Below are 14635 nucleotides of genomic sequence, written 5' to 3'. Positions count from 1 at the left end.
AGTTGCAAATAGAGGATTGTGGCGACGTTTGGTACATTCACAGAGGCTTGCAGACTGAACGCTGAAAGGCATAAGTCTATAATGATAATGTATGTGTGTATACATTATAAAATAATCCTTGAGATGACCGGCTCCATGACTAAATGGTTAGCGTGCTGGCCTTTGGTCACAGGGGTCCCGGGTTCGATTCCCGGCAGGGTCGGGAATTTTAACCATAATTGGTTAATTCCGCTGGCACGGCAGATGGGTGTATCTGTCGTCTTCATCATAATTTCATCCTCATCACGACGTGCAGGTCGCCTATGGGTGTCAATTCGAAAGACCTGCACCTGGCGAGCCGAACTTGTCCTCAGACACTCTCGATATAAAAGCCATACGCCATTTCAATCCTTGAGATGAATTAATTAATTTCATCAAGTGTACTAATGAAAAATATTTCTCTGTTTTTGATATGATTTACTTGGCTCAACAATTCTATAATGATTAGGCCTATTTACCTCATACTTACTGGTCTTCCAGGATATCTTTATTATTGACCGTGTATTTTTTTGTTTATAGGCCTACAGACTGTGTATATTTTTATTGGGTATGATATGTGTGGATGTGTACTGTATATGGTATCTCTAAAATAGGTCTTTATGAACATGTTACATTATTTTTAGCTGCACCTTGCAAATCGGCGATTCGTTTGAGCTAAATACAATCTGATATAATAACAGGCTATTTGTGCTCATATTTCCGAATTTTTAACTACCATTACTGCGATTAAAACAATGTTCTGGAGTGTCCCGTGTTTATAATTATGACTAAGGCGCTTACCTACTGCGTTATATATGTTAACCAATGAAATAATGTTACAGAAATCTTTTATAATTACAGACTCTGATAGGAATTAACGTGACTCGGATAAGAATTAACTAACACTGCGGGTAATACCAACATGGCGATGCGCGCAAAACTCGGCTTCAGCGAGCCAATGCATTGCGGTAGGCATTGCCATCTCTATGTTATTCTGTGCTCGGTGGTAACAGTAATATTTTTATCGCTTCACATCCTCACTTTCGTGCATATTCTTTGATTTTCAGAAAGTGACTTGCGATTTATTCTTTTTCCGGCATTCTATTTGTTTCTGGCGGCCTTTTATGAACCTATTAACCTTCGTTAATATGAACTATGGTAAAACTGACTAGGAATACTCCGTTTGGGTTATGAAACAATGGAATTCTTTACAGATATCGCCCCTTCTTGGTTTAAAAAGGTTCTACTTTGATGACAATGGAAGTGATTTCTGCTATTGTAAGGTATATTAACTATTAACTTACGCGATTCTTGGAATGATGACCGACTTTATTCATCGCTGGGTATTTTTTATTCGAGAGACTTTCATTAGTCAGTTTCAGGTAGGTGTGTAATTACGTACCCATTACGTACTGTATTTTATTAGTATTTTTGGTGGGCGTATGCCCTAGATGTTAGGCCCCTTTATACAACAAGCAAGCATCATCATCAGTATTTTTGGTTGTGTGTCTAGCCTTGAAGTACCTAACTGAATTTCTATGTTCAACAGAATCAAAGCTGTATGGAGAAAACCTGTCATAACTTTGGAAAACGACGAAGTTTAGTCAGACGCCTGGGGTCAGCTTTAACTTTAAAGCCAGCACCTAGGATCTTTCTAGCCAGATCGGAGTCTTCAGTGCATGAGGCAGATGAATGTCTTAACTACAGGTAAGTTTTGATAGTTATGAGGCTATGGCGACTCCTTGTTTTGTCCCTTGAGGCATCAGCTACCACTAAAGAATCAAGATGTCATTGTTAACATGGTCCATGAATAGTATGGAAATTTAGCTCATACTCCGCATATGGAAATTTAGCTCATACTCCGCGATAAGACGGAGAAGTTTCTCTGTTCTGAACAATAGCTTAAAATATCGCCGTGCCTGTGCAAAACCACGATGTGCGAATTTTTCGATTGTTTCTTTTTTACACCAGTTAGTGTATGCAAAAGTGCAAAAACTGCTCAATTTATAACATTAGGACCTTGAAGTAAAATGTGTTATATGCTGCCACCCCCCATCTTAGGGCACTACTGAGTATTCTTGATAAGGTTTTGAAATTTTTAATTTATTAATAGTAGAATTACCCTTTCATTGCTCAGGTTTATTTTCTTTGATGCAACATGGATTTAAGTTGTACTGAACGTGTTAGGCCTAGATATCTCAGTTTTGTTCTTAATCTTAGTCTTATCCCACTGTCGGCAGCCCTGAAGATGGTTTTCCGTTGTTTCCCATTTTCACACCAGGCAAATGCTGGGGCTGTACCTTAATTAAGGCCACAGCCGCTTCCTTCCCACTCCTAGCCCTTTCCTATCCCATCGTTGCCATAAGGCCTGTCTGTGTCGGTGCACTAGATGGTGTTATAGAGTATAGTTTCATCCTACACCAGTTGAAAGATACATGTTCTAGAACATTTGCTCTTGTTACACTTGTTTATGTCATACATTAAATAAAGTGAGAAGGGACAACTACAGTCATTCCTGCTAACCACCATCTATAGTGAGAAAATGCTATCCTTTCAATAAATACACATTCCATATCTGTATATGAGTAATGGATTTCACAGTTTTTGTGTCATCAAACACACATAAACCTTTCCCTATGTTCTGCCAACAGAGCAAATCAAGAAGCAGTTTCCAACACTTCCATTGCAAAATATTGCCTTGATTGCCACAACTGTGAGAAAATCATGGCAAGCAATATGAACGCAACCAAGCAGTGTTGACATTACCTAATATGGCAGCCCGACCTCCCACTGCCACCTAAGGGTAAGAACACAGTGCCACTGGTGCACTAAAAGGTAGCCTAGATGGGTAAGTTCATGGGGGAAATAAAGTACATGAAATCGTTCACACTGATGCATGGCCGATCGTTTTGCAGTCCACATACAACTAGTTGAACGAGTCCAGTCATTATTCTTGCTTGCAGCGAAGTGCTTAAACAATATTCCACTTTCAAGAAACGTAGACAAAGAGTTTAAATAGATGTTAGTCTGTAAAAAGAGTTACATGACAAGTTAGTAAAATGAATGCGAAGGTCTAATGATTGCCATAAGTAAGTAATTAAACAAACAAACTAATGAGAAATAAAACCTTCTGATAAGTAGTAATTTAAATAAATACTAAATAAGTTAATGATAATCAAATAATGATTGTTTACAGGAGTATTATTTTTTAACCATTTCTTTTCTAATTTTTCTAAGTCTTCTTTATGGTGTCTTTAGTTAAACTGAGAAAACATTTGACAGTTTTTTATTTCAATTTTTACACAGTTATAACATTTTTAGGAAAGTTTTGCAGAGTAGTAAGAAGATGGTGATATTCATCAATCAATCAATCAATCTGCATTTAGGGCAGTTGCCCAGGTGGCAGATTTGCTATCTGTTATTTTCCTGTCCTTTGCTTAAATGATTGCAAAGAAATTGGAAATTTATTGAACATCTCCCTTCGTAAGTTATTCCAGTCTCAACTCTCCTTCCTATAAATGAATATTTACCCCAATTTGTCCCCTTGAATTCCAACGTTATCTTTCCTACTTTTAGCGACACCACGCAAACTTATTCGTCTACTAATCCCATTCTATGCCATCTCTCCACTAACAGCTCAGAACATACCACTTAGTAGAGCAGCTCGTCTCCTTTCTCCCAAGCCTCCCAGGCCCAAACTTTGCAACATTTTTGTAACGCTACTCTTTTGTCGGAAAACGCCCAGAACAAATCGAGCTGCTTTTCTTTGGATTTCACAATTGCCACTTTCTTTATTTTAATAGGTGAAAATTATATTGTCAAGAACAGAATTCTTGTAATACGGTATCAACTAGTGATGGGTTGCGACTGGAATCGCGATGAGTCGATTCCACATGCCTGGGGAACCAGGTACCCGATTCCGGAATCGATTCCGAGGAACTAGTAGCACCATCTATGATGCAGATACGTAAACACGTGCAGCACGAATGTGTTCTGTAATGTTAGTTTGTTTTGGTTAAAAACCATGTCACATAACAAGCCATGACTTCTGTCATTGTAGTGTCCTGGAGTTGCATACTCTAATGCGACAGTAATTTGATCAGAAAATGTGATTCTCTTTTTGAAACTAATCAAATTGTATGGATTGTGAACAAATCATAACTTGTACGGAGATTATACCATAATATAACGCTACTATTTCAACAAAATACAACTGTAGGCCTACTAAAGAGACAACCTTAACTAATGTTAAGCAATGATAAAAACAAAAATAGTAATTCTGACAGTTTCTCATAATAATATTTAGCAGTAGTATGAAATTTCCTTCTTCTTTTTCTCCCACTTTTCTCACACCCGTGGGGTCACGGGTGCGAACTGTATCGCACAGGTTGACTTGGCCCTATTTTACAACCGGATGACCTTCCTGACTCCTACCCTATATGGAGGGATGTAATCACAATTGCATGTCCCTGTGGTGGTTGGTAGTGTAGTGTGTTGTCTGAATATGAAGAGGAACATGTTGGGACAAACACAAACACCCAGTCCCCGAGCCAAAAGAAATAATTAGAGATGATTAAAATTCTCCAGTCGGCCGGGAATCGAACCCAGTACCCTCTGAATGGAAGGCCCTAATGCTGACCATTCAGCCAATGAGTCGGACAGTAGCACGAAATGTTCATTGCAAATTAAGTGCAATGGAAGACCGGTATGCTATGAAACAAGTTGTGTACTTACATAAATGTGTCCGCCTCTATGGTGTAGTGGTTAGTGTGATTAGCTGCCACCCCCAGAGGCCAGGGTTCGATTCCCGGCCTGCCACGAAATTTGAAAAGTGGTACGAGGCCTCGGGAGGTCAACTGAGTAGAGGGGGGTTCGATTCCCTCCTCAGCCATCCTGGAAGTGGTTTTCAGTGGTTTCCCACTTCTCCTCCAGGCAAATGCTGGGATGGTACATAACTTAAGGCCACGGCCGCTTCCTTCCCTCTTCCTTGTCTATCCCTTCCAAACTTACCATCCCCCCCACAAGGCCCATGTTCAGCATAGTAAGTGAGTCTGCCTGGGCGAGGTACTGGTCATCCTCCCCAGTTGTATCTTCCGACCCAGAGTCTGAAGCTCCAGGACACTGCCCTGGAGGCACTACCTGTTATCAGTTTTATTATCCCATTGAGATCTTTATCTCCTTTTTATGTTTATCCTGTATTCCTATCTTTTACCACTTCTATTTATTTTTATCTTATATTTCTTCCCATTTCCTATATTTATCATACACTTCCTGCGTCAAGTCTGAAAATTTGTCAATATGGCCCCTCATTGAGCAGTTAATGAAGCCAGGAAGCAGAAAGAAGTTTATTGGGGGTTGAGAAGAGGAGACAGCCCATCTATTGCAAGATGTGGAGGTGTACTCTTTCTGTTGCTCCTTTTTAGCACACAGACCTGGCTGCAAGATGACAAGATGGGAACAGTTTCTTTTAATTTTATTTGTGGCAAAGGCAGGGCTCGTGGCCTCTTATACTCATAATCACGTAAATTACAGGACAGTAAGAGAAATATACTATTGTGTTAGAAAATCAAGGATAAATACACAATTTTGGGAACATACTATGAAGAAGGAGAGGAAAGATCAACAAACCAACCATTATGTTCATCCTATTATGTATTCATGCTCTTATCTCTTCATATATGACTTAAGCATATACCAAACTATCAACTAATTTGCCTCTTGTGTGGCACCCTTAAGATCTTCTTGACCTGCACCTTAGCAGTGCTGATTCATGAGAGGCCTCACCACTACAGATGCAATTTTTGCTTCATCGATGCTGCTAGAGAGACAACCATTCCATCTAGCTTTCCTCAATTTGTGTCCCCTCCTGCATCACTCGCTGCACAGAGCTCCTCATTAGCTGTGTTATATCTTCAGTCTCTACCTCTGATGACTTCTTTGTGGAAGATGGCATCCTGTTCTTTACATCCTCGTTATGCTGATGATGTCATGTTCGCAGCCGCAAGTTGGGAAGCGCTCCAGTGACAAGCAGTAGCAGTGATTAAATTACATTTTTACTCAATTTTAGCCAGCTGAAAGTAGGAATTATAGGAATTTAAAAAAAAAAAAAAAAAAAGCAATTTGAACAAGCCTTGTTGTCTTATCAGCTAATTCTTTCCTTTATTTTCTTTAATTATTAGCAACATTTTTTTCAGAAATACACACAAAATGTCATTCGTTGCAGCTTACGGATTTGTATAGTGCCACAGCAAGTAGTGGAGACTTTGCACTTGCTGTGAGGAAGGGTAGCAGGGTTGTTTTTTTAATTTATTACCAAGGTCATGGACGCTGAGGTATGATTCACCCCCTTGCCGCGCGCATTTGTCATTTTGCCAGTCTCTTTAGAAAAGTCTGTAAGTTTGTTAGTGTGTAGTCAAATACTAAATTATTTGTAATTGTATAATCACACTGTACTTCTATTCAATTGTAATACATGTGTAATATTGTTCCTTTGCTGAAAGTTTTACTGTATAGTATTGAATCAAAATCTCAAAAAACTGTTATTACCATTGGTAAACTGTCAGCCGTTACCTCTCTGTCAAAATTTTCTTAGAGAGCATCGAAAAACTACTTTGTAGCTTTTTTTTTCTTTCAGTTTTGATGTATAGGCCCTGTACACCCCCACCGCCCTTCTCCTCTTTGAATTCCCAATCGCTGCTACTGGTGACAATACAGATATGGGCCGATTGCAGTTTGGGCTTCATCTTAAAGACTGCAAAATTACCGAGCTCGATAGCTGTAGTCGCTTAAGTGTGGCCAGTATCCAGTATTCGGGAGATAGTAGGTTCGAACCCCACTGTTGGCAGCCCTGAAAATGGTTTACCATGGTTTCCTATTTTCACACCAGGCAAATGCTGGGGCTGTACCTTCATTAAGGCCACAGCCGCTTCCTTCCCACTCCTAGCCCTTTCCTGTTCCATCATTGCCATAAGACCTATCTGTGTCGGTGCGACGTAAAAAAAAAAAAAAAAAAAAAAAAAGACTGCAAAATTGGAATATTTGGGAACAAGTCCAGCTGATGGTTCCATCCAACTTCATGTAAATCTTCAGAAAGCTATGTGAGTTCATACTTACAGATTGAGGGTGTGAGTCAGAGCAACGCAATAAGAGTGGCGAGAAGTTATGAGTACTTTGTTTGACCATACAATGCCAATCCACCTGAAGTCACTGCCAAACTGTTGTACATCCATTGGCATACAGCACAGAACGGTGGTTTGCGAACAAAACTAACGAAAGTCAACTTCAGGCAATGGAAATGTGCATGTTTTGCTTGACAATACGTTTCTCCCTCCAGGATCACATCCGAAACAACACTTAACACCTCCATGCAAGATAAAATGTGAGAAGGGTGACTGTGATGGTTTAGGTGTGTCTCCATCAATGGCCAACGACCACGTGGCAGATCCAAGCAACGATGGAAGGACACTGCCAGTAAGGACATGAGAAACTTCAATATTCATCTGAGGGAATGGGCAGTTGAAGATTCCGAAAGTGGGACAGCAGTAAGCTGATGGCAGTGGGCGTCTGTACCATTCACTGGAATCAACCCATCTCAACAGCATTGAAAGTGACATGCGTTGCCTGGCGTATAACTGTAAACCTACCAAGTGAAAACAGGCTAAATGAATTAATCTCCATAGTTTTGATTAGGGACTGTCCACATGTTAGGGCAAATGCCCCTTCACTGCTTCCCTCGTAGCATTGACAACATCATTATTAATAATTATGTATACGTTGTTGTACACACTTACAACATCAGTAAACCACATACAAGATTCTAAACGTGGATTTATAATACCAATATAATTGGACATGAACGTGGAATCAACGGGGCCCTCAGCTGAGTCCTGGCATTGCTTCCACTTACTTGTGTCAGGCTCCTCACTTTCATCTATCCTATCTGACCTCTCTTGGTCAACTCTTGTTCCTTTCCGACTCCGACGCTATTAGGTTTGTGAGGGCTAGGGAGTCTTTCATTCTCACGCCCTTCGTGGCCCTTGTCTTCCTTTGGCTGATGTCTTCATTTTTCCGTCTGATTAGTGTTATATAGAGGATGGTTTCCTAGTTATACTTCCTCTTAAAACAATAATCACCACCACCACTCAAGCTCGCCTGGGGACAAACATTCTGAGACTCGAAGCCAGTATTTTACTTGCATTGGTGATGTGTCGGTGAAAACAGCTTAAGAAGTTGGATGTTGCAAGGTCAGTGACACTCTTGTTAATGATTTCTGGTATTAGTTCAGTTTGTGGTGTTGACCACATTTCTATAAAGTTGCATTTCATTTAACTTCTTCTTTCTTCGATTTTTGGCCTACTTTGGACCACGATAAACAATTGGCTTGCTGGTTAATCCTTTTTTCTTCTCCCAGAACATCATTTTGCTGTGGTTCTGACCACATGTACTTGGACTTGAATTGATCAATTTTAGCTCAGAACATATCTCTATTAAAGATTTCTTTTGGATTGATGCCAACTTCCTCCATCTTCTACCCATTTAGTAGTTGTCAGTCAACTCTTGTTCATTCTTGTGGGGTGCCCATAAAACTTCAGTCTCTGTCTATCTGTACAGATCTTCTTTTCTCCTCTTCCTCTGTGTATCGTGCTTTCTTCTTCTTCTTTTTTTTTGGGGTCCTAACATCTTTCTCTAAATTTTTTCTTTTTCTCTTCTCTACTTCATCCATTTCCCCTTTCTTATTCAGTTTCAGACATTCTGAACTCTTAAAAGTCTCTCTGGCTTCATAACTGTGGAATAGTGTCTGATCTTTGCTCTGTTAAGATATCGTTCTTTTATTGTATCTATTCTGTACTAATCTTTAGGCTAGTTCCATTTTTCTGGCCCTTCCCTTATTTGCTTCTTTGTCATATCTGTTCAGCTAGATCCATTCACCAAGATATTTAAATTTATCTCACCTCTTCATTTGTTTCCAGGTGCTTTTCTTTATAATGTTTGTGTATTCTATGTACTCTGTCTTCTCATATGAGATCTTAAGTCCAGGTTTTTCTGCAGTTTCAAGCATTATTTGGGCTGCTTCTTTATCTGCTGCTGACAATGTCATGTGATCAGCAAATGCTAAGCAATCTACCATCACAACCCGCTTCTTTGTACCTAAACCAATTCCTCATATCCCTTCTTCTTTTATGGTTTTCCTCCAAGTTCTTATTACTTTTTCCAAGACAATGTTAAACAAAATCGGTGATAATCCGTCACCTTGCATGATTTCTGTCTTAATATCAAAGAGATCTGAGATTTCCTCATGAAATTTAACTTTGGAGATGGTTTTTGTCAGTGTTTGAGTTATAATTGCCCTCGTTTTATCATGAATTCCAAATTCTTCCAAAACATTGAAGAGTTACACATTATAATTCTCATGTTAGGTCTGTATTGAAATGTACATAAATACAAAGTATGTTACAAGTGTTATTTTTTAAAAATATCCACCTATTCAATACAGAGAGATCTTTTTTTAGAACTTAAGTATCATTATAACATGTTAAGGGACATGTTTCGCCCATATTAAGGACATCATCAGCCTCAAACTCAAACCTGTATGGTGAAAAAATCAGGATCCTGATTGTTCTTACAAGTCGTATGTTTGTCTAAACATAAAAAATTATTAGAATGTCCTTGGTTAAAATCGTAGTAAGAAGCTGCATGTCACAAGTTAACACGATTATACTTTCCGGAGCGTTGAGTCAATGCGCCCAAAAACCTGTTGGGGGTAGAGCAATAAACAGCTCAATCTTTATAATGAAACAGAAATGTGTTTCCTTGATAACTCCTGTTGGAGGATAAGAAAGTGTAAAGCTGATAGACTGTTAAAGATGTTAATTTCGTATGCTACGATAAGACAACAGTCTTCTTAAGTAGCTGCTCTATAGTCTTAAAAGTATCCTGAGAATTAGAGCTAAACGAGGGAAAAATACACTGGTTGTGTTTGTAGACTTCAAAAATGCTTATGACTTCATCAGCTGGCAAACACTCTTCAATGTAAACACGAAGTATGTTACAAGTATTTTTTTAATATCCACCTATTCAATACAAAGAAATCTTTTTTAAGAATTAAATATTATTATAAAGCCAGTTAAAAATCCAGTGGCCAAGAAAAAGGAAAGTGACCTCTCGTAAAATACAAGGTGCATGGCCATAAGGAAAAACAAAAGACAAACTGAGAATTTCTGAGTATCCAGTCACTACTGATGAAAATCTTTGCAAAAGATAGATTCTAGATTCTGCAAGTGTTTTGAAAGATGAGCGAACATTTTAAATTATTTTAACTTAAACGAGCGAGGTTTTGCACTACTAACTTATCTGCTGAGGATCATGTAACCACAACAGAGTCATTCATTTCCATCTCTCCTGTCCATCACCCTGTGGGATCTTTGAGTTCAGTAGTGTGCCTCACTCATATACTCAACATCGAACATCCTGTACATTGTAGCCACGAGTGTTGTGACTGTTACTGCAGCAATGGGCCCTATGAAGAAAAAAGGTTGAAAAGGAAAGCTGATTATGGTGAAAGTTAAGAAGTAGCTTACGAACATAGTAACCATGACCTTGATATCGCAAGATTTTAAACAAACCCTACATCACCTATATTAAAGAAGAACTAAAAGGTCTGGATACAACAGGAGTCGTCATGAGAGTATCAAAGCTACAGCCACTGTTGTAGATGATGTACGAAAGTTGCTTTGTGTCTGGATAATTTGATATCAATACATATTTTTGGGTTGTTGAACGAATCATCTGTATTTTAATTATTTCTTATGGGAAAATTTGCTTTGATATAAGAGTACTGTCGATATATATATTTTTCTCTCTCTCTCTCTCTATCTATATATACATTGCTGGAAAAAAAAAAATTAGAACACCTGGAAAGATGACATTGATTTTGATCCGATGATCCCTGTGGGTGGGGGACGCAGATGAAGAATGCATCCACGGTATTCCTAGCCTGTCGTAAGAGGCAAATAAAAGGGGATCTCAACTTGAGAACGTGGTTTGGTGACCACGGGGCCCTTAGCTGAGTTCTGACATTGCTTCCACTTTCTTGTGCCAGGCTCCTCACTTTCATCTATCCTATCCGACCTCTCTTGGTCAGCTTTGTTCTTTTCCGACCCCGACGGTATTAGAGCATTCGAGACCTAGGGAGTCTTTCAGTTTCACGCCTTTTGTGACCCTTGTCTTTCTTCATCCCTTCTTTTTTTCTCTGGACACGCAGATGAAGTATACACCCATGGTATCCCCTGTCTGTTGTAAGAGGCGACTAAAAGGGGTGACCAATGGATGATTGTATTAGAACCATGAAACTACTTGTGATTAGTACCATCACATGGGGAACACCATGGGTCACCTTTACTTCTAAGTAGTACCACTATGTTAGGTACACAATAGGTTTGTGATTAGTTGCAGCAGAGAGTGGTTCACTGTGGGTTTCCAGTAGCCGTGATTAATACCATTGTGAGAAACTCCACGGGTCTGGGCGTTGCCTGTGATTAGTACACGTAGGTGAGGAACACCATGGGTTTGCATGGCCTATGAATGATGGTACCATTATGTGAGAAACACCATAGGTCTGCGTTACCTGTGTGACGTACAATACTTGTGAGTAGTACCATAATGTGTTGAACACGCTACTTTTGATTAGTACCACAACAGGACAAATACTAAGGTTCTACTTTACTAGCAATAAGCGATAAGTACGTGTTGAACCATGCCTTCAGTGTACCAATGTCTAACAAAGAACTGAACATCATCCGGTCAATGGCCAAGGGAACTTTATAGAACACATAATTAGTAAATTTAAACATCACCCTCACACCACTTTGATTAAAGATAAACCGAAATTAAAGGAAGTTGCAACATTTAGTTTAATAAAGAGGTTTGTAAGATCACAAATATTTTTAAGGAACGGAATGTCAGGATCTCTTTCAAAACAGATAATAGAAGCGCAGAAGTTTTACATAATACATCAACAATTAATAGAATTAGTCCATACTCCAAGTCTGAGGTGTGTAGGTTCAAATGTAAGGACTGTGGCAGGGGATATGTAGGGCAAACTGGACGTAGTTTCAGTGTTAGGTATAATGAACTCCTTAATGCTGCGAAATATAATAGATTCTCAGCTGTAGGCGAGCATGTCCACGATCTTAAGGACAAGTTCACAGACATAGAGATTGAGATTATGGAGACACTAAGTAAGGGGCCTATGCTCGACATTACAGAGGTATGTTTCATACGTGTAGATCAGTATTACAATGCTAATCTTAATTTAAATGAAATTTCAGAAAAGTCCAGTCTTATTTGATTTCTTGATCACGCTGCTTACTAAGTTAAGATTTCCAGAAAATTCTAAAGCTTTTAGAGCTCTACGTAGTAGTTTTTTGTATTATTATTTTCGTCCACAACGTCCCCCGGACCACTCCTCCGCTATCGCTCCATAAGCGTTTCCCCCTGCCACCCCTACTTCCCCTCCTTAACGCCTCTCCACGCAACACACATGACATGAACAGGCCACACTTTTGTGCTGCAGCCGCTGCGCTAAGTCTAGGGCCGTTGAGGTGAGTTTACTAAAAACAAGTTTAATATGACAAGTTTTGCAACCAGTCTCCCTTCGTTAATATTGGGCTTGCATCATTGCAGGGATCCGGTATTGAAGCTTAGTCCGTTCAACATCTATTGTCACAGTTCTACCTAATCAGACAACTTTGCTACAAGCACCAAGTTTCAGCAAATGGCGCATTTTACTATTTATAACACAAATAATGAAACACAACGAGTTTTATTGGCATAAGATTTTTAAAGTATTATAGCTTTTGAATGAACATTTTAATATCATAAATCTGAATTCAGGTCTATACTGTTTACCTCTAATATTGTATTTGACCTTGGAGTTCAATGCCAACGAACTGATATACAGAGCGTAAAAAGTATTAAGTATTACGAAATAATGGAATCCAACTCAGTATCTTGAGATGAGATTTTTCACTTATGTTTTCAATGTCTTGACCCACAAGTTGTTAACTTGTTGTAATCTGGGGGTAATTTTTAATTTAACACAAGATATTAAGGAGTTATTTGTATGAATATGTTGTTGTATATTTTATGTGTATTGCCAAGTTTCTCTTTACTGTCACGCAGCTGATGATGGCACCGTAATTAGCACCGAAACTAGTACTGCAATTAAAGATATGTTGTTAAAAAAAAAAAAAAAAGACAACATTGTTTTTGTATTGAAAAAGGTGGAACCTGTAAGATTTTATAAGTATTTGTAACCACGAGATCAATCGAAGAAACAAAAACAGCTGAATCACTGCCAACATAATTCAACTGCACGCTTACCAATATAAGGAAGGTGGTCTCGTACCCATTTGGACCTTCTGCGTTTTTCCTTGGTTTCTTGGACTCTCCTCGTTATTCCTCGGTTTCTTGTGGACTATACCCGATTTTCCATTGGACGGCATTTCTTAGAATGGCTACAGCACAGTGACTATACACTGTATTCGACTGGCAGTTACACAGAACGTGCTTTATACACTCCTCTACAAGATGGCGGCAGTATCTCGATTTCAACAAAAATCGACATTCCCCGTTTTTCCCCTGCAGTCCTCATATATAAAATAAGAGTTTTGTCTGTACATTGTTCAGAATTTGAAAAGAATGGTATTTCTGTATCTATCCACAGTAACAAGAAAATGCACTTTTAACTTTTCTATAATTTCTGTCTGTATGTATGTATGTATGTACACACATCACGAGAAAATGGCTGAAGAGAATTTAACGAAAATCGGTATGTAAAGTTGGGAGATGAGCCACTTCAATTTAGGCTATAAATAATTTTATTCATGGTGAGTGAAATGGTAGTTTAGGGGAAGGCCTAAAATTTAATTCTCGAATATTTATATTATTAGTGGACCTATCGATAAATACTACATAACTAAAGTTATATAAAGTTATATTTCCGATCATTTATGTCGTACATTGTTACCGTACTGGCTATGATAACACAGATATTCATGAATTTGTATTTTTGTTGCCAAGTCCATATCAACGCCGAGCCACAAGAAAATGGGGTAATAGAATTTAATGAAAATTCCTATATAGAGTCTGGGAATAAGAACCTACACTCTAAGTTATAAACAATTTTATTCACCCTGGATGATTTTGTAGTTTAGGGGAAGGCGCCTAAAATTTAATTTTAGATACCTATGTTATTGGTCCTATCGAAAAGTACTACATAACAAAAGTTATAGAGAATACAATTTCCAATCATTTATGTTTTATTTACTGTACCGTACCAACTATGATAAGAGTGGTATTTCAGAGTTGGAAAAAAAAAAACCTAAATGTGAAGGCCTACAATTATTACAAGTGATTATTTTCATTTTGACCGTATTGAAAATCAATTATTAAATGTTGAACATTAATTTATTGAAACCACCTATTCAATACTGGTTAAGTCTTTATGACTATAACAATGTCATTACATTAACTTTGAGTATGGTACATGTTTCGCCTGGCATAGCAGGCATCATCAGCCATTAATTCTATCTCCAAGTCAGAGCTCTGAGTGGGTGCT

General features: G+C 38.5%; 1 protein-coding gene across 2 annotated transcripts in view; it reads left to right on the top strand.

The window, feature by feature from the left end:
• The first annotated feature begins 1094 nt into the window (after nt 1-1094).
• The window catches only part of LOC136877202 (mitochondrial fission regulator 2), a 168333-nt gene continuing 154792 nt past the window's right edge, over nt 1095-14635 (top strand). For both annotated transcript variants that reach the window (XM_067151019.2, XM_067151018.2), the window contains exons 1-2: nt 1095-1400; nt 1568-1725. In XM_067151019.2, coding sequence (XP_067007120.2) covers nt 1335-1400; nt 1568-1725 — 224 coding nt within the window. In that variant the 5' untranslated portion in view covers nt 1095-1334. The remainder of the gene's footprint in view (nt 1401-1567; nt 1726-14635) is intronic.

This window comes from Anabrus simplex, chromosome 7 (genome assembly GCF_040414725.1).
Source record: "Anabrus simplex isolate iqAnaSimp1 chromosome 7, ASM4041472v1, whole genome shotgun sequence".
Lineage (NCBI taxonomy): Eukaryota > Metazoa > Arthropoda > Insecta > Orthoptera > Tettigoniidae > Anabrus > Anabrus simplex.
The sequence above is the reverse complement of the archived record's forward strand: the minus strand, read 5'-3'. Positions and strand labels throughout refer to the sequence as shown.